General features: G+C 41.0%; 1 protein-coding gene across 1 annotated transcript in view; it reads left to right on the forward strand.

The window, feature by feature from the left end:
* The first annotated feature begins 7,955 nt into the window (after positions 1 to 7,955).
* The window catches only part of LOC119408633 (protocadherin Fat 4), a 53,422-nt gene continuing 40,531 nt past the window's right edge, over positions 7,956 to 20,846 (forward strand). The window contains exons 1-5 of the mRNA XM_037675477.1: positions 7,956 to 8,123; positions 13,705 to 13,966; positions 14,686 to 15,036; positions 16,428 to 17,350; positions 19,745 to 19,919. Of these exons, the coding sequence (XP_037531405.1) occupies positions 7,956 to 8,123; positions 13,705 to 13,966; positions 14,686 to 15,036; positions 16,428 to 17,350; positions 19,745 to 19,919 (1,879 nt within the window). The remainder of the gene's footprint in view (positions 8,124 to 13,704; positions 13,967 to 14,685; positions 15,037 to 16,427; positions 17,351 to 19,744; positions 19,920 to 20,846) is intronic.

The following is a 20,846-nucleotide window of genomic DNA, read 5'->3' on the forward strand; positions in this document are numbered from 1 at the left end:
ATATATATATATATATATATATATATATATATATATATATATATATGGCCAAAAATGTATCTATGGTGGCCACCCCCTGGCTCCACCACTGCACCTGCTAATAGATATGCTCCGTCTTCTCACCAGGATCTGTCGCTCTGTGCCATCTCAAACAAAAAAACTCACTCTGTTCTTCTACTCAGGGTAAATTCTACCCACTTGAACATCTTGCTCCAGAAACATTTAGGTTTACTTTCACTCCCTGTTCAAAACTACAAACATTCACTATTCAAATCCATCAGTTTGGAGACACCGACTGTTGCTGGTCTGCTTCTGTTCTGCTCCGTCTCTTCCACTGAGACACTGGAGCGATGTAACCGTAGACCACCTTTGTGTCACCATGAACAAATTGGACCTTGGACTGGATTAGACCCTTCAGGAAAGTTCTGAGATTCATTTGTAATGTTCCAAAAATCTTTTTTCTTTTTAAATTGTCACTCAAACATTTGAGCATTTTCTCTGGCTCAATAATGATGTGTTTGTTGTATTTTGGGTTTTTAGAACATCGGGCCGACTCGGGCTCATACGCATCAGTGAGAAACAGATGATGCAACGTCAAGTCGTTCGGTCCAAGAGGCCGAGCATAACGAGCGCTGGAAGTCGTCGCCCCCCGACCTCGAGTCGTCAACGGCAGCTAATGAGATGTTTAATCATTTTGGGATGGCGTGTTGGCGTATGGCGTTTTTTATGATGCGATGATCTCAGCATTTACAGTCCAACTGTTGCATCAGCTGCGCTCGAAGGTCGCAGGTTTTTCCGTCGGGTTAGACGACGACTTTAGTGCAAACGATGCCGACTTCACTCGCAGGCTGTTGGCGTTCGGTGGAGCAAGCGTGCACCGTGTTACTCGTCCTTAATGCAAACCATCGCTCGCCTCGTTCATCACGTTTTCCACTGGTTATTTAAAACAACTGAAGCTTCTAACAGGAGACATGTGGCCTGCGTGGCACCGTCCGTTTGTCTCTCTGGACTTGGCAGGTATTTTCAGGCAGGAAACACGTGAGAACCTGCGCTGCCTTTGAGTCACGGAGAATGTGGTTTGCTTGGTTTTATGGATGCAGGTGATTCTTTTACCTTCAGCCGCAGCTGGACCCCTGGTCCCGTCTCACCGTGGAAATTACATTTTGTGGAACTTCTCTGAGCCATGATACTCTTGAAGTCGTCTGTCTGAGCTTTGATGTCTTCAGTCCAGTAAATCTCTGCGACTTCATCTTTTTAGACTTTTAAGTGTCTAATTTCCTGTCCATTTTTATTTCTGTTGAGTAGAAAACCGAGGCTTTTACCAAATAAAACGTGTTGATGGCAACCGTGTATTTGCAAGTTGTTGGCGTTTGTTTCTCTGTTAGTAAAATATCTCATGAAGCAGTTGCTGTATTTCAATAAAACACCCAAAAATAAACACCCAGCGTTCTTTAAGAAATGCTCATGGCCTGAAATCATTTTCAGACCAGAGTTTTATCGTCTTCATTAGAGGAAGGTTTTTGTTCGTATCTGTGGCGTTATATCGGAGCACATCTTGTGGGCGACTCTCAGCTACTACCACACCCAAGTTTAATGCATCATCTTTAAAACTCACTAAGATGTGGAACCTAAAGCTAATTAGCTGTGGCAGCCATCTTGATTTGTTAATCAGTTGTAGTTGAACACCAAAATATTACTTTATGGGACTTTCATTTAAAAACATCAAGTAGTGTAGGAGATATTTTACTAACAGACAAACAAGGGGTCACCCAACAGTTTCTGCCAACATTTTGAACAAAGATGTTGCTCTCAAAGTCCGTTATGAGGAAGATGCTCAACTCATACCACACCAAGCTTTAGCTACATGTTTGTACATCTGTTTGAGGTACAGTCACTTTTGTGTTTTCTAAGGGCAGTTAGTTCTGGCAGCCATCTTGGATTGGGTTGAGCTCAACAAATTTGCACATTTGTATCTTCCTGAAGTTTTCATTGAAATTCACCCACTGGTTCATGAGATATTTTGCTAACAGACAGAGAAAAGTAATTTGAGATAAGCTGGGTTTCAGCTAGCACCACACCAAATGTTAGCGTAATGTCTTTAAAGCTTTTAAACTGAGTTAAAGCCAATGTTTCATGAAGAAAAGCTACTTTTTAAGTGTGAATGTTTATAAATCATCTCCGTGATCAGTTTTTCTTCTGTACACGTTGTGCCGCGCAGCTCATTCAGCATTTTTTGTTATTTTTCAACAGTCCATGTTTCAAAACGTTCGGCTCATTCAGGACATTCCTGCTGTGAATTTTTCATTGTGCGTCTTTTACTTTTAGAAATATTTGGCTTTTTCAGCCATGTTTTTATTGTTGAAAATGAATTGAGCTCTCTTCACATCCTTCAAACCCTTAGTGCTCTTTAAACCCGTTGACTGCTCAGTTCAGCTTCTTTTAGCTCATTTCAGCTTCTTTCGGCTCATTTTATTTTGTTTTTGCATTTTTTTCTGCCCCTTTAAGTTTCTTTTTTCCAAATTTCAGCTTTTTATGCGAATTTCAGCGTTTATCTGTTAAACTCAGCTTTTTTTCTGCTAATTTGAGCTCTTTTTCCACCTTTTCAGATAGCTCCGAATAACTTAATCTTTTTCTGCTCCTTGTAGTTTTTTTTTTGCTACTTTTAGTTTTTTTTACCTTTTCAGCTGCTTTGTTTTTGTTTTGCTAATTTCTGCATTTTTGTAATCTATTCAGCCTCTCTGCCTATTTCTGCTTATTCTACTCCTTTCTGCACTTTTTCTTCTGCTTTCGGATTTTATTTTCCTCCTGTCAACAAATGTCAGCTGTTTTAATTAAACTCGTATTACCAGTTTAGTAATGAAACATTTCAGCTGGTTTCATCTTCAGCATCTTTCAGTAGAAATCCACCAGTAAGAATTCACGCTGTCTTTTCACAGGAAATGACATTAGATGACAATTAGAAACCGTACGATCCACTTAAAGTAAAATCCTCACAGCTGTGAGTTCAAAGGTCAGTAGTTCAAAGGTAAATTTGTCTTTTTGTAATTTGGGTAAAACAAACCTTTAAATTTAAATTTTTATGAACCACAGAGGCTCTCGGTTACATAATCTGAGCTCAGACATCTAAATCATCTCATGCCTTTCCTGCACACGAGCCCCAGGAGGTTGAATTCATCCCATCTCGGCTCGAGTCTCGTCCCGCTGGATAAATATCTCCCATCACTCACGGTCTCGTAATTGTCGGCGCTCCACGTGTGAATCATTCATCCCTCCCCATAAATAATAAAACCCTGGCAGCCAGTTAGCAGCACCTGCAACCTGAAACAGTAGTTGATGAAACTCAACCTTTTAGCTTGTAAGCTAATGTGTTTCACCTGCCTGGGCCGCAGCATCTGGGTTAGCTGCGAAACAACCCCCCCCCCCCCCCCAGCCTCCTGACCTCACTTCCTTTCCTTCTGATGAATTTTTCACCAAACCACTTTGATATTTTTACCGTCCCGTGAGAGCCTGGGTAGCACAAACTGGAATTTAAACCAAAATAAAAAAGCTGCACTTCTACCCTAATTAGTTCCCTCCTCAGAAGTGGGCCTTGCATTATTTACACATCAAGGGGACACACGGGGCGGGAGATGAATATTCATTGTTGACTTTGCCCCGGTCCCTCGGCTCGGACACGAGTTGAGTCAGAGATCCGCTGTCATTGTGACCCGCTTACGAATGATCTCCTGTCTAATTATTTCACTTCATGCTGATGGACCGACTCATAGAGGGTTTAATAAGTGGACACCACCATCGTCCAGCCCATCGGTGAATTGACTGAAGTGATTTGCCGTAATTGCCACCATGGTCTGACGTCTCTGGTGTGAGAACAACAAACAGTTGAAGCATCCAGTTAGACGGTGACACCATTTCTACCCCCAAACCTTTTGATTCTGGGTCGTCTTTAATGAGATGGACTGAACTGACTCCAAAAGAATAACCGGATAGCGGCTGGTATTAAGGGTTTCCTGCTTCTGGTGCTTTCGAAGCAGATTTGTGGAACGTGACGGTTGACTTCCTGTCAGAAGCACTGTAAGAATAGACGCCTGTGTGTGACCTTTGACCTCAGCGGTCATTTGGCCTTGATGGCCCATTGTCTTGCCTCATCTGTGCCCAATAGGAAAGTCTTGTTGCTTCAAAAAGCAGCCCCTATTTTAGGTTCTTGACAGCTGCTCGTTCCCATTTGTTATTGTTGCACTCATAAAAGTGAAGGCAATATTTTCCCTCGCTTCTCTGTGCGTGTTTGTGTTTATCGATGGCGTTGGCCAAATCGTCAGAACTGACCTAATAAATGTAAAAATACTGTTTTAACTATCAGTTTCAGATACTGACTGCTGCTACCTATTCCTCTAAACTTACTCTGAACACAGTATGTTTGCCTAAAACTTTGGCAATTTTTTTTTTTGTCAACCCTGTTTGTTAGCATATAAGGAACCATAAAACAAACGTTCAAGGGATGACCACTGGAGGTACACCTACAACACACTCATGACCCACTACTCTTACTGTAACTGCATTTTTACTGTAGTTTATTGTCGTCATTGTTTACTTTTGTCGTTGTCTATACTTTATTTGTTCTGTCTGGAACAGGTCCCACTTGTAAATGAATCCTCGTGGCTCAATGAGCCTAGCCTGTGTAAATAAAGCTTGAATGACTAAAAAAAAGATGACTGCTACAGTTAATATACCTTAGCCAACAAAAAAAAAAAAACATGGTTATAACTTACCTGTGATGGACTTGCGACCTGTCCAGGGTGTACCCCGCCCCTCGCACAGTGATTGCTGGACATGGGTACCGGCAACCCCCGTGACCCAACATGGAAGAAGCGGGTGAAAGATAATGGATAGATGGTTATAACTTACTCAAAATACGCAATGCAGTACACCAAGTTTTAGCATATCTTGTAAGATACGACTCCTGTGGCTATCTTGAGTTAAAACTCTGGCATGGAAGGGCAGTACACGTCCCTTTAAGGAACACTAGGCCTTTAACGTTATAACTTGTTACAGGAGGTTGTGAAACCGAGGCGCTGGCATCTCGTGATGCCTAACACAAGAATTAGAATAATCACTGTCAACAATAATGGCGATCCCATCACTGGAAAATCTAAACAAGGCTTTTCCATATTTATAGAAGCAATAAACAGAGAATGTGCTGCAAAATGTCTTATGATTCAAAAGCAAGCTGTGTTTACTGGCTTTGAAATGGATATTTGGGCTGGTGGACTGGGTGAAGAGGATGGGAGTTTTAAGTTGTGGGATACAACTGGAAATGTAATATTGCCACGCTACACTTGGAACTGAAACCATAAGTGTCTCACTCTCACCGTCTCCACGGTTTCCACTTTCCCTCGGACAACTGGATACTCATTATTATTTAGCTGCTTTCTGACAGCCTTACAATATGTCGTTGGAAATACAGCAATGAGCTAGTTTGATGGACTTTAAAAAAATTCAGACCATACTTTTGTTTTTTTAGGTTGACTGAATTTTATTTGTACATTATGCTAAATATTTAAATGTTTCTTAACTGGGTAGACATTTGCTTCTGTCAATGACCCATAGTGACAAAGATCTACTGCCTGTTTAAATTTACCAAATCTGCCAGGAATAATAACGTACACAGTTCTAAAATGCACAGTATCATTTTTGTAACACTTATTAACTTTTAATTAACCAGTCAAATCCCACTGAGATCACATATCTGTTTGTTAAGGGAGGCCTGGGTCTGTAGGCAGGCTAAACACGCATGTTTTTGGACTGTTGGAGAAAACCGGAGTACCCACAGAAAACCGGAGTACCCACAGAAAACCGGAGTACCCACGGAAAACGAGAGTACCCACGGAAAACGAGAGTACCCACGGAAAACGAGAGTACCCACGGAAAACGAGAGTACCCACGGATAACGAGAGTACCCAGAGTAAACCAGAGTACCCACGGAAAACCGGAGTAGCCAGAGAAAACTGTAGTACCCAGCAAAAACAAAGTACCCAGAGAAAACTGGAGTATCTGTAGAAAACCTACAAGGAGAACATGAAAACCCAATTCAATTTTTTTATTTAGCACCAAGTCACAGCAGAAGTCATGTCAGGGTACTGTACAAAACTCCACACAGATATACCCCTGGCCCAACCTGGAGCTTGAACTCAAGATTTCCTTGCTGTGAGGCAACCACTAATACACTGTGCCGCCCAATCAACCATTTAAAAAAACTGGAGATTATATCAGGACCCACCTTTGGTGTTTTGTGACACATATTGAGGTCCCAACCCCAACTTTGAGAACCAGTGAGGTAGATAATCTGAAACATAAGAAAAGACCAAAAAGTAACTGCAAAAATTAATTTATTTTACAAACACGTCGTTTTCCAACAGTTGTGCCATCTAAAACAAAAAAGGCTCACACAAAACGTTTACTGTAAAGAAGAATGTGCGCTATTGTCTGGAATTTTACTGCAGGACAAAGTGTTAGAGTTTTCATTGTTTGATTTCTAAAAGCTTAACTCAATACAAAAGAAAAGTACAACCAAATAAGTGACTGTTGGCAGTCGGAGGGTCTCCAAATGTGGTCACAAAAGCCTTCAAGCTGGCTCCACACGTTATCCACTGAAATGAACATGACACTTTGATTAAATTTAAATTGCATACTGTATGTAAACAATTGACCTATTCACAAGTTTTACTCTCACCACTTGAGCATCTGTAAAAAATTATAATTATCCGAGCAAGTCACTCTCTACACAGGACAAAGTTTATCCATACGGGGCCTTGTGGTCTTCTTTAATGTCTGTTTATTTTGGTTTGTGAGACTTGAAAGTGAAACTTCCTAAACTGCAGTTAGTTTGCTCCAGAGTTACACTCTGCACAATTCTATAAAAAAATAAAGTTAATTTGTAAACTGTGTAACGTCAGTGAGCGCCAGTGACCGCTCTCTTTATAAATGACTGTATGAAAGTTCACCTTGCTATTACACAACTGCTAGCAGTAACTGAGACAAGTGAATGTTGTCATTTTAATACTTTCTCTTCCACAGTTAGATACCACTAATGTCTCAGCACATAAGCTAGGCTACAAGTAGGGTTAGCTAATGTTTTAGCTTTTAAGTTGTAGTATTAACAATAACTAAAGTCTAAAAATCTAAGCTAACTATGTAGCATTAGCTGATGTTTTAGCATTTAAGTTAATTTATAAATAATAATATCAATAACTAAAGTCTCAAAATCTAAGCTAACTAATTAGCATTAACTAATGTCTTAGCATACAAGCTAGGCTGTACGTTTTCCAGTTTTAGCATTAGCTTTTGTTTCTGATGATACTTTTTATAATTTTGATTTGCTTCATCATTTCAAACTCCAAAATTAAACATTTTAAAATATCTCAGTGTGGGTTAAAAAAAAACAAGTGTGAAAATTCAGTTAAGAGTATCCATGTGTAATTCATGACCTTTTAAACTTTTTTTTTGTTTTGTCGGTATAAACAAAATATTTAAGTTAATGAATTGTTGCATTTTGTTTGACTTTAAACACATGTTTAATTGAATCCTTATTATTTTTTATTTATAACAGTAGGTATGTTCTACTACTAAATAATATATTAAAAAGAAATCTAAAATCTAAATCCAAAGCTAAGGCTATCAAGCTAGCTAGCTTTAGCTACGTTAGCTCAGGTCTGTTTTCTGGTTCTTGGATAATCTTGTTTTCTCAAACTTTTATATCCAAGTCAGTTTAAGTCCTATACAGTAAATAATTTTCCTGAGTTTTTGATGAATACTCTGTTAAGTTGGTTTTTGTTTTGTGGTTGCACTATACAGTTTGAAAGTTTTTCCCCTCCAGCCATTGTGAAGTTGACGTGCATCTCGTGTATCTGCTTCTGAAATCTAACGAGTCGGCTGTAGCAGCTGGGTTGTAACAGTCTGGCATGGCTTTAATGGAAACTCTGCTTCTTCTTCTGCAGGTGGAGATCACTCTGCAGGACGTCAACGACAACCCGCCTGTGTTTCCCAACAATATCCTCGATATGACCATCGAGGAGAACGTCGGAGACGGCGTCAAGATAATGCAGCTAACAGCCACAGATGCTGATGAGGTCAGCCTTCCAAGTGGTTGATTGTTTGACTGGTTTTGTAATTATCTTCGCCCGTTTTCCAGTCAGCCGCTTTTAGGACAGAAATCCTGAGAGTCATTTGAATTAAAATAAGCTTTGAGTTTTCATTCTTAGAACGTTGGAGCCAAAGCAGCTATCGGTTCGAAACTGGAGCCGAGTCAAAACTTGACTTTTATTATTTGACCATTTTAATTTTAAAATTACACCCCAAAGGGCAGAAAGCCATTTCAAACAATTATGAATTCATGCCAGGAGACTTTGCAAACCCATGACTTATTACAGGGAGCATACATCATGCTCCTGAACAGGTATGCAGGTAACGTGTTGACGGTTTTTTCAAAGTAAAAGTCAGAGTCGCACACAAAAACAAACAAACTGTTATTTCACTCTTTGTTAATGATACTTAAGTTTTTGTGACATGTCTATATTTGGCTTTAAAAGATGCCACAACATTTAAATATTTCTGACAGTAATTTGTTGTGATTTATTTGCGTGAATGATTTCACTGTTTTAATTTTTGCGCACTGATTTTGCAAAGTTGTAAGTTCAGCAGAGTTCGTGCCGTTTTAGTGATTCATGCATCAAAACGTTCAGCTCGTTCAGGAGATGGACGTTATGACTTTGTTTTAGTAAATCTTTTTTTTTTTTTTTTTTTTTTTTTATATTTTTCATTTAAAATAATTTTTCTCCATAGAATTACACAGTACTTTCTCTGAACTCGTCCTCGATTTTTGTCATCATATGCTATTTTTAGCTTTTAACTTTTTTTTGCTAATTTTAAAGTTTACCTTCTTTTTTCCTACTTTTGGCTTTTAGTTAGCTTTTAGTTAGTGCTTTACTATTTATTATTTAGCATACTACTACTTTTAGCATTTGTCTACTCTAGATTTTTGATACTTTGAACTTTTAGAAAGCCGTTTGCTACTTATAGTTAATGATTTGCCACTTTCAGCTAGTTTTTAGCTGCTTTTAGCTATGCTTTGCTACTTTTAGCTTCCGGTTATCATTTCCTTGCTGTTAAATTCTTGCTCTAGTTTTGCTATTTTTAGTTTCAGTGTAGCTATTTGATGTTATTTAGCTCTTAGTTCATGATTTAATAACATCTAGTTCGCATTTTGCTGCTTAAGCATTTTCTAGTTTGGGTTTTAGCCAGCACTTTTTTTTTAGCTAGCATTCTGTTTCTTTTAGCTTTACTCAGTTTCAGCTCCCTTTAGCCTTTTTCAGCCAAGTCCCTCAGCTCTCAATGTCTCTGCTAATTTCTAAGTTTCACTCAGAAACATTAGACATCTTATTTAAGTTGTGTCCTTGGAGCAGACAAAACAAGGCTATAGCTACTTCACTCCTTCATACCAGCCGAAGTATTTTTCTTCCTCAGGATCCGATCGTCCACCTAATCATCCTTCTGTCTTGTTTCTGTTGATGTTATCGGAGATGACCGCAGACGCCAGGCAGCCTGCTCTGATTGTCCCTCCGTGGTCCCTGTAGTTAACTTTACATCATCAGCATCGCTCTCAATTAGCCGAAGCCTCCATCTTTATCTGCTTTAGCTCGGATGTGGACGAATAAATCCCGAAGCGAGTGAAACGCAGGGCCTCAAAGGTCTGTGGTTCCTCATCCGAGCTGGAGGACACAAATGATGAGTGGAAAAGCTGAAGAGTGAGCGAGATTAGAAAGAAGCCAGATCAACTCAGATTTAATTTGAACATTTTTTAAGGCACATCTGTTGCTTCACTTCTTTCTCTTCACTCTGAATATGAGAAAGTCGAACAAAGAAATTGTTTTTATCAGAATTCAGCTTTTCCCTCCTCAGGGGTTGCCACAGTTAGTCCTCCTCCTCACCTCTCTCTGAATATCGACTTTAAATCTTGGACAGCAGCGCTGCCGTTAGGACAAGGAAGTCAAGGAAACTCTTCAGGAACCAGAAGTTCTGAGGAAGTTTGCTCCATAATGTGAAACGTTACTTTAACCAAAACTGTAACTAAGAATTAAATGCTGCAAAACTCTTGGCTTAAAAGCTGAAATGATCAAAACTATAGCTAAAAGATAAAACTAGCAAAACTGTAGCCAATTGCTACATTTGACAAAACATTTGGTAATTGCTAAATTTAGCAAATATGTAGCTAAATGGTAAAACAAGCAAAACTGGCAAAAGTTACAATTATCAAAACTGTAAGAGCTTATTATGGTAAAAAATCGTTTAAAGCTCAATTTCTCAAACCTTTACCTGAAAGCTAATATAAGCAACATATTAAATACAACTAGCTAAAATGTCACTATAAGCTAAATGCAGCAAAAACCTGTATCTAAAAACTAAATTTGACAGAAAGGTAATAAAAATTAAGTCGTATCTTCAATGGAGCTGAACGTTCAACGTTACATTGTTAAATAGCACGAAGAAGCTGCGCTGCAGGAGTTTGACATCTTCGTCTCACGGACTTTAGGCGGTCTTAGAAAGTTTCTCACTTCAGGTTCAGTTTATTTTGTCCTTCTTTGTCAGAACTCGAACTTTGCATCACGTGTGAGAAAAAAAAAAAACTAAATTAGAAAAAAATGCAACAAAAGGAGGAAACGCTGACTGAGAGGAGGACTGCGGGCCTTCGGCACGGATGGGTTGCAGGTTTACTTTCCTTCAGCACCTTGTGTTTTCGGCTGTTAAATACTTTGTCTCCGAGCTTCTGGTTGTCCCAGAGTTCTGATGGGTCCGTTTCGAACAGCAGACCATCTGTCCCCGCTGACTCTCCGCGCTCCAAAAAACCACTCATCCTCTAAATGAGTTTCCTTCTGCTCCACTCGCTCGGCGCCGCAAAACGACACCTCCTAATTGGACCCCGACTTCCTGCCCAGAGCTGACGGCCGTCTGACCTTTGGAGAGCCGGGAGTCCAAATGTTGGGTCAGGATCAAGAGGCCGAGCAGCGTTGCGTTGTGTCGACCTCGGCGCTGTCCACCTTCCCTTCGACCCGTACCAGAAAATTAATTGTCCAACCCCGGGTGGCTGATGGGACCGCCAGATCTGCAGCAGGCCCCACAGACGAGCAGAAACTTTGCTCCTTTTTTTTTTTTTACTGGATCTCAGAGTCTGGCAATGCAATAAAAGGAGAGGTCGAGAAGACAAAAATAAAAAAACAGATAAGAAGAAGTCATGAACTGAAGATACTGACTCAGCTGAAGCTTCTGCTGAAAGCCCATAAAAGTGAAAAACTGTGGAGACCAGAACGTTCGGTTTGTTTTTGGAGGAAACTTTTATCTTTCGTCACATCAAGCCAAACTCTTCAAAACCAGAAGATCTGCTCCACGTAAAGTTTTTATTGTTTTTGCTCCTCGCTCGTCCGGCGGCGGGAAGAAACTTTTACAGACTGACGTTATGAAGTTCCGAACGGGTCCGACTCGGGCCTTTTCAGGCGCTTTTAAAAAGCTCGTCAGCCAAATATCAAACAGACCGATTTATAAAGTGTTTCAGTAAATTTAAAGAAGTAAAATGTTCTTATTGCGGTAAACTTACTGGGAAGCTGATTTTAACCCAGAAGTCCTTCAACTTTAACTTTAAATGTATCTCAGGGGAAAAATGGAACACATGCTTTAAAATACTATTTATTTACTTATTTATTTATTTATTTATTTATTAAGTGTTCACGATGCTCCAGTCTGTCGTGTTGAACTGTTTCAGCCTGAAATCAAAATATAAAAAAATAAATTACTATTTTAAGATTAAATCCTGAAGCGCTTTTCTTAAATAAATAAATAAATAAAGCAATCCTTAGTTTTTATTAAATGAACAAAATATTTGTTTTATTGCATTATTTTAACTAAATAAAATAATAAGAAAAACGTCTAAACTTTAACAAAACTCGAGTTCAGAATTTTGTGACGACCAGTAGAACCGGATCCAGTAAGCAAAAACAAGGCTTCATTTTCGGTAAAACTTGGCACGAGGCTGTCGGTGGTTAAACACGGAGGTCTTTTTTTTTTTCATTATTTTTTTAAGTCGTTCATGTTTTAATTATAAATGCGACCCGTTCTACAGTGTGAACAGTCTACGGTTCTGAAGCGACCCGCAGAAGACGACGTGACGTCACACGCAGCGCGCGGTTTACAGACGGCAGTGCGGATGCTACACGTTACCGTGTTGGCGTGTGTGGATCGGTTCTGGAGCTGTTGAGCGTTCAGATGACTAACGAGACTAACACCTACGCGTTTGTGCCCGACGTTGGTTATTATCGATACTTGGTTGGAGTCCGACCTCACCGACGTACGAGGCAGATAAAACGTGCACGTTGAGAAACACCAGGTATGGATCCGATTTGTTCCTCGTACTTTCAGACCCGAGGAGACAAAACTGAGAACGGTTCCAGATAACCACGAAGAGCGTGCAACTGTTTTAAGATCATTTAACAAAATTAAATCTTGAGCAAATGTTTGGTTCCTGCGACGTGCGTGAGTATATTGAGAACCCTCGCAAACATTTTGAGACTTTTTGAGACTTTTGTAAACGCTGTTCGCAGTTTGTCACCAACAGAATCAGTTGGATAAAACGGAGTAGTCAAAGTAAAGTCCCCATTAAAAGGGGATCTAGAGGAAAATGTTGGTTAAAATAATTCAACTTAATGCATCACTTCTGTCTCTAAGCTTTTCCATTGATCTGTTGGATCAAAAAGCTTCACAGGAGCACAGAGCGAGGCTAAAATCGTCTTTGTAACCTAAACCTCGGCTTTATTTCTCCCAACAGCCGAAGCTTTTTGATGTTGCTTTAGCTTTTTAATTTTTTTTTTAAGCAGAAGCCACAGAGAGAGACGGTTCATCTGATCCCTCATTGTCCCGACACAAATATAAACGTCAGGTTCCATCATCGAGCTCATTCACGAGACGGATCACGTTCCATCGTCTCTGGTTCCAAAGCCGTCACGTGTGCCGTGGAGTTCGTTCTGTCCGGGGAAAACTACCACCGCTAAAAGTTCAAAGATGACGCCTGGGATTTAGAAGATAACGCCACTCAGTTTGTCTCTTTAGGTTTCTTTTATTCTGTAAAACAGCCGAACGTTGGCTTCATTTGGATTCCAGAGTTCTCGCTCGTTTTGTCCTTTAACTTTATGACCATTTATGTTCCTTGAGAGAAAAATCCACCTTATTGCTAAAAAATACAGTTTTTAGTATTTTTTTAAAAACCACAATAAACTAGTTTGTCTTTAATTAAGAGCTATTTCAGCCTGAAAATAAAATACCAAATTTTAATGTAAACGTTTTATTTTAACTCTTTAAAAGTGTTTAGTTAAAAAAAACCTCTGCATTTCAGTATTTTTAAAAATTGACCACTTATTTTAAGGTAATTACAATTTATGTGTATATATATATATATATATATATATATATTTATATATAGTTTTTACTATCTCGTGGCCTTGTGTCAAAGCTGCGTCAGCTTTGACACAACAAAGTTTATGAAAGTACAGTGAACTCTTGGACTTCTTTTCCGCTCTGAGAGACTTTTTATTGAAACTTTGATTTGTTTTGCTGTCTGAGCATTTTCATCAGTGACTCAGTCTTTGGTTCTTCTGTCTTTCACCTCAGGGTCCAAACGCCCTCGTGACCTACACCATCCTGAGCGGGGCGGACGACAGCTTCCGCATTGACCCCGAGTCCGGCGACCTGATCGCCACCAAGAAGCTGGACAGGGAGCGGCGCTCCAAATATTCCCTCCTGGTGCGAGCGGACGATGGCAAACAGTCGTCTGACATGAGGCTTAACATCACCGTCAAAGACGTTAACGACCACTCGCCCAAGTTCTCCCGGCTGACATATTCCTTCGACATCCCTGAAGACATGGCGCCAGGTGAGGTCACCTAATGGAGCGTACAGTTACAAGTTATGTCTGGCCATCGTTTCTTAACCTTGAACTCACTTGGTCAGTTTTCACAAACGCTTGATTACAGTCGTTGCCTCCAATGGAAACGACCAATAATTAGATTTTGGGGCAATTGCTTTTTCGAACCGTGCCTTATCGGTTGGTACAGTGTTTGTCCAATTAAAACCTGCTTTTTATATTTTCTCGTTATCTTTAAACTTTACAGTTGTTTGCTGATCTGAAACATGAAACTGCGACAAAAAACAACAGCTCAAGAAATCTGTACGGAGCTTTCCAAATCTCTGCCATTTCTAAAGTCGTAAAACCGAGAGTTTAGCAGGTCCGATGGACAAAAACTGATATTTGGTTTATTTGGAAGTCAGTCACCAACCTGCAGGATTTACAACACTCGCAGCTGTCTGGCGAACCTCACGGGACACTCGGCACTGAAATCACAACAAGAAAAGTTTAATAAGCAGACAAGAATGTCTAGTTATTATGCAGTCAAAATATAATCTGTTTTAGTACCAATAAAATGCCTAATGAGCTGTTTTATACACACATCGACAGTTTCAACAGCGGCCATGTTTTGATTTGGAACGCAAGGTATAGTTGTGGAAAAATTGACGACTCACTCGTCTTAAAAACCTCTGTAATAACTCCCCTGCGGTCATTTTCTAACGAATGTCTCGCCTGTGTGTCATCAGGCTCCATCGTGGCGGCGATCCTAGCCAGCGACTCGGACTCGGGGGTGAACGGAGAGGTCACCTACTTGCTGGAGGAAGACGACGAAGACGGGACCTTCCTCCTCAACCCCGTCACGGGGGTCTTCAACGTGACGCGCCCGTTGGACTACGAGACTCAGCAGTACTATATTCTGACGGCAAAGGCTCGGGATGGAGGCGGGCAGGCCAGCACGGTTCGGGTGTATTTCAACGTATTGGATGTGAACGACAACCCGCCGGTGTTCGACACCACCGTCTACAGCGCATCGGTGTCTGAGAGTCTGTCCTCCGGGTCCAGCATCCTCACTGTGGTCGCCTCTGACACTGACGATGGTAAATCTGAAAACTGCCTTCAAAAGGTCAAGAAAATGTTTATTTCTGAACGTGACATATTTACTGTAAGGTCGCAAGAAAAAGAGACACACCAACTTTAGTGGTCTCCCGTCAGATTTCTAAATTTGGATATATCTGTCATTTGTGCAAAAGTCGTGTCCTGGGATTGGTCCTTGAAGCGGTTTTTAAAATCTGAGAGCAGAGTTTAAATGATGGATCTTGAAAATGTCCCAAACATGTCGCTTTATTTAAAGAAAACAGCTCGGCATCTCACGTTTAAAGCTGTAAAGTACTCTTCAGGTTCGTAAATCAAGTGCGAGCTCGCCAGAGGAGATTAATTTAACGAAGTCCCGTCACTTTGTTGTGACAGCTGGTTCCACAGAAGCTCTCAAGCCTGCATCTTATTTTTCGTATTTCTTTTGAGGCGTGCATGAAAGACGTGATGAAATGCAACGTCTTCACTGTGTGATTAACTGGCTCGAGTTATGGCTGTGTTTCAGGTGGTGAGATTTGTGACGGTGTGGTATTTGAACGGTTTCCCCTGCTGTAATTACTGCTTCGCCCAGGCTTAATGTGGTTATCATGACCCACATTCCTGGGAAACACGCTGCCTCGTTCTCAGTCTGGTTCCTCTCCCCTCCATCCACATGATTCTGACGCCCTCTCAGACACGAAGCGGCGGTTTTCCTTCGTCACAATGAAACGCTGTCATCGTGAGCACTTCCTTAAGCTTCGACCCGCGACCCTGGGACTTTGTCTTTGCATAGCGTAGCCTAAATGTAGCTGGGGTCAGCACTCTGGCTCTTGATAAGAGATTACTTGACTGTAAATACGCAGCGGAGTGTGAGACAGTGTTAATGCTTTCCACTCGAATACCTCGTTAAGTTGAATTACGGACGCTCAGCTGATGCTCATTTGAACCTCCAGTTCCATTCAACCAGAGGTTAGATGCACCCATCCACTCCGTCACCGTCAACTTGTGTTATTTCAATAAGTGTTGGGATCTTGGGGGTTTCCCCAACACAAAAGGCATTATCAGTTCAGGAAGTGGTTTGCAGTGGTCTCTTTTTTTGATAGCAATCCATCATGCTGCTTGAATGGATTGTCCTGTTGGAGGACGAGTTGAGAAGGTTTTGGACATGTACAATTTGTGGAAATGGAAGCCGATAATCAGTAGAAGCGTAACTCAAGGACACATAAAATTATATAAAGAACAAAAGAAATATCAGCATTTGGCCTCCATGGTTTGTTTTAGTTATCTTGTTTTTTTATTGTTCTGGGTTCAAGGTCTGAATAAATTCTCAGAGTCGAAGCATTCCTTTTAGGGAACGTCTGTTGTATGATTTAAATTTTAAAAATGCTAAAAGTTTCATTTCTGACATGTTTTTCAGGACCAAATGCTCAACTCTTCTACAAAATTACATCTGGTGACCCCCATAGCCACTTTGCCATCTCCAAGGAAGGTATTCTAAAAACTAAGAAGGCTCTGGACCGGGAGACTCAGTCCTTCTACAATCTTGTGATAACAGTCAATGACCTGGCCCCGCCTCCCATCACTCGTTTCACCAGCACTTCCCAGGTGTCCATCATTCTCCTGGATGTCAACGACTGCGCTCCAACGTTTACCTCCCAGAGGATGGCCTACATCCAGGAGAACACGCCGGTGGACACGATCGTCTTCACCGCCCAGGCCTCAGATGCCGACAGCGGCCCCAACAGCTACGTGGAATACTCCTTAAGAGGACCTTTTAGTCACAAGTTCAGCATCAGCACAATAGATGGACACATCAGGTTGGTCGGGGAACTTGACCGAGAAGAACTTTCCAACTACACCCTCACAGTTGTAGCTACAGATAAAGGTGAGCCCCCACTCTCCTCGACCATGGACGTGATCATGATGGTACTGGATGTCAACGACAACACGCCAAGTTTCTCTCAGAACATCTACGACATTGAGATTGAGGAGAACATCCTGACCGGCACCGATGTCATCCAAGTGTTTGCCAGCGATGCCGATGACGGCACCAACGGGCAGATCCGCTTCTCCATCTCTGAGGGCAACATCAACAATGACTTCCGGATCGATTCAGTCACAGGGATGATCTCTGTCGCCAGACAACTCAATCGTGAGACACATTCTTCTTATTCGCTGATTGTCCAGGCAACAGATCGAGGAAGCAGCCCGAGAGTGGACCGCGCAACCGTCAACGTCGTTTTATTGGATGTTAACGACTGCTCACCGGTGTTCGAGCTCTCTCCTTACACCATCAACGTTCAGGAGAACCTGGAGAACCTCCCACTAAACATTCTGCAGGTCAGTCTTTTCTTTCAGACGGAAACTTTCCTTGAATGACAGTTTAAAGATCTTAAACAAGCTAATGCCTTAAGTGAATTTGTAGCAACACTAACTTAATAAGTGCAGGTATGCAAGTGGTACAACTGCACCCAAACACTGAACGCCATGGTCCTGTTTTGCTATAATGACAAATACCTGACAGAAATGATAAAAAAATGATAAATGGCAGTAATTTGCTCTGCTCAATTAAGGGCTTTATAGGATTTCACCGAAATATGAAACTCGGCTGAACTGCCACATTAACGTTGTAGCCGCCTTGATGACTAAATGAGCCGAAAATAAAAAATACAGAAGAAAAGCTCAGTTTCAGTAGCAAAGCGGTCCAATTTTCCCTCGCTTGTGTAACTTAAGAGGAAATGAGTGTACAGCTATGTGAGGGGAAATGGTCCAAACACAAAAGGGCTCTGCTGGGCTACCCTGTCTGACTGGACCGTACACGGCAAGAAAGAGAGTCAAAATCAGATTTATGGATTTTATACTTTAAAAAAAAAAGCTATTTAAATTATGTCTTTAATCCTGGCTGCAGTCTAGACCAATCGTTTTCAAAGTTGGGGTTGGGACCCCACAGTGAGACGTGAAATACCAAATGAGGGGTCCTGAGATGACTTCCAGAAAGAAAATAAAACTTGGAATCGACTCCTAATGGCATTTTATTAAAGAAAATGTAAAAAAATAAAAAAATAAAAACCCAAAGTCTGAAGTGGGTGAAAATAAAATGAATGAGGCTGTTTGTACTTTTGTTGTATTCATGTTTAACTGACTTATTAGCGATGTCTGTACACTTTAACCAGTGACAGTCAGGGTCATGAGTCCATGCTGACGTTATTTTGTGGGTCAGAAGATGAAAAGTTTGGAAATCACTGGTCTGGACCGGTGGTCTTCAATCCTGGTCCTTGAAGGGCCACTATCTTTAACTAGTTCTCTGCTTTAACACGCCTGGTGTGAATCAATGGGGTATTAACAGGTTTCTGCAGAACTTGAGGACCTGCTGAAGAGCAGGAACTAAAACATGCAGGATAGGAGGACTGGACTCCAGGACCAGAATCAGGGACCGCTGGTCTAGACCAATGGCTCCCAAACTTTTCAGCTTTGGTTTAACGACACGAACTTTGCTAAAAAGTAAACTATGTGTGTCATTGTGCTTTTTTTCTTTAAACACATATTATTTCTCATTTTTGACTATCGTTTTCATCTTTTATAACAATTGATTTAAAAATGTGCTAAAGAGCATTTATTTTTAAACTTTCTGGAGATCATCTCAGGACCCTTAGATGAAAGTTTTGTGACCCAAAAAAAAAAAAGAGTCCCGACATCAACTTTGGGAACCTCTGCCGGACTCGTGTTGACATTTCTGTAGAGTTTTTGGGAGAAGTCTGACTGGATAAAATAAAGAAATAATGCTCATCTCTGCCTCAGTAAAACCTTCATGATGCTGCTGATCAACCCTAAAATCCATCCTTCTATGCTTCACTAGAATGATCCAACAAAGAATGTTGTTAGACTTGGTGTAAAGGTCTCAACTAACATCTGTGACAGGAGCAAAAAAATAAGGATAAAACTGAAAGTGTGCAGCTCGGTTGTTTTAAATGGACTGGGTTGGTCCAGGGTTCTCCTCCAGAGATTACTTGTCAGCATGTGTTCAACACGTTGACCTGTAAAGTTTCTTTGTTTGACACAGACCAGTTCTGGACACAGTGCGAAACACAAGGAGGTTGTTTACATGTAATATCAGGTAAAGTGATGGAAAGTAACTTTTATGATTGTTTATTGTGCTCTGAATGAAACAGGGAGAAGTTATTTGTCCGAATATCTTCAACTTGATTTATGAGGTTAAGTGTGCCAACTAAAAGCTACCACCTCAACCAAACCAGCATTATGGAAACCAAACATTGTGTCAGACTGAGTAAATCTGTCATTTGTAGTCATAAAATTCCATTTTCTCCCTCACATGTAATCAAAAAGTCACTTCAAGTATGCATAGTTGGATATTTTGAAACTTTATTTGAAACTTTATTTCTATCATCTTAACATTTTAGGCATTATAATTGTGGCCATAATAGAAACAAAAACTGTATAATCTAATAAAAGTGAACACTTGTTTCAGTCAATAGATGAGCTGCATTGTTCTGGGCTGTTTGTAAGGGAGGTAAAGACGATTTAATCCAACAACGTGGAGTTACAGTAGGAATAAAACCTGAATGACTTCTAGGGAACAATGGCTTCACCTTGAAGAAAAGTCTAAACTGGAAACACGAAGAGTGTTTGTAAAAAGTGATACAGTTAGGGTCTTACTGTAACCCCAATCTTACTGGAACATAGTTATTTTATTGTCAAACGTGATTGTGTTTGCAGGTTATTGCCAGAGACGATGACCATAGTGCGAATGGACAGCTGAACTACATGCTCAGTGGAGGGAATGACGAGGGAGCGTTCACCTTGTCCTCCAGCGGTCAGCTCAGTCTGACTCAGACTCTGGACCGAGAGGCTCTGGGGAAATACGTCCTGCTGATCACAGCCACAGACTCCGGTACGTCTGCAGCCGAAGCATCAGATCGGTTCTTTATGCTCTTAATTTTTTTTGTAACATCATCTTTAGCAGCGGTTCCATCCATCCATCCATCCATTATCTTTACCCGCTTATTCCATTTTGGGTCACGGGGGTCGCTGGTGCCCATGTCCAGCAATCACTGTGCGAGGGGCGGGGTACACCCTGGATGGGTCGCAAATCCATCACAGGGCCACATAGAGACAAACGACACAAACAAACATTCAGTCTCTCACTCACACCTAGGGACAATTTAGAGTTACCAATCAGCCTAACATGCATGTTTTTTGGTCTGTGGGAGGAAACCGGAGTACCCGGAGGAAACCCACGCATGCACGGAGAGAACATGCAAACTCCACCCAGAAAGGCCCCTGGACCGGGGTTTGAACCAAGGACCTGCTCGCTGAGAGGCAGCAGCTCTACCAGTTGCGCCACCGTGCTGCCCTAGCAGCGGTTCCCCAACTTTTTATCTTTTGACCCATAAAGGTCAAAACGGTCACCATTACTTGTGTGACACCAACTACTGTTTCTGTAAATATACAAAAAATGCTAATAACTATAAATTACACAAATGCCAACATAGCGTCGTAACATCCACTGTACTACAGCACTGAAACGTTGGTTTTTGAAATTGGAATCCGGATCCCACTGTGGGTCATGAAACACCAATTGGAGGTCTTAAGATGATCTTCATTATTGAAATTGTACTTAAATTTTTCCACAATTGTGTATTTTTGCCACAAAATGGTCAGGCAGGAGTCTCCGTGGGCTACAATGTTTGCAGATGACATTGTGATCTGTGATGAGAACAGGAACAGGTGGAAGAGAACTTGGAGAGGTGGAGGTATGCACTTGAATGAATAGGAATGAAAGTCAGCCGTAGTAAGACAGAGTCCATGTGTGTGAATG

This window comes from Nematolebias whitei, chromosome 4, assembly GCF_014905685.2.
Source record: "Nematolebias whitei isolate Nwh7 chromosome 4, NemWhi1, whole genome shotgun sequence".
NCBI classification, from domain to species: Eukaryota; Metazoa; Chordata; class Actinopteri; order Cyprinodontiformes; family Rivulidae; genus Nematolebias; species Nematolebias whitei.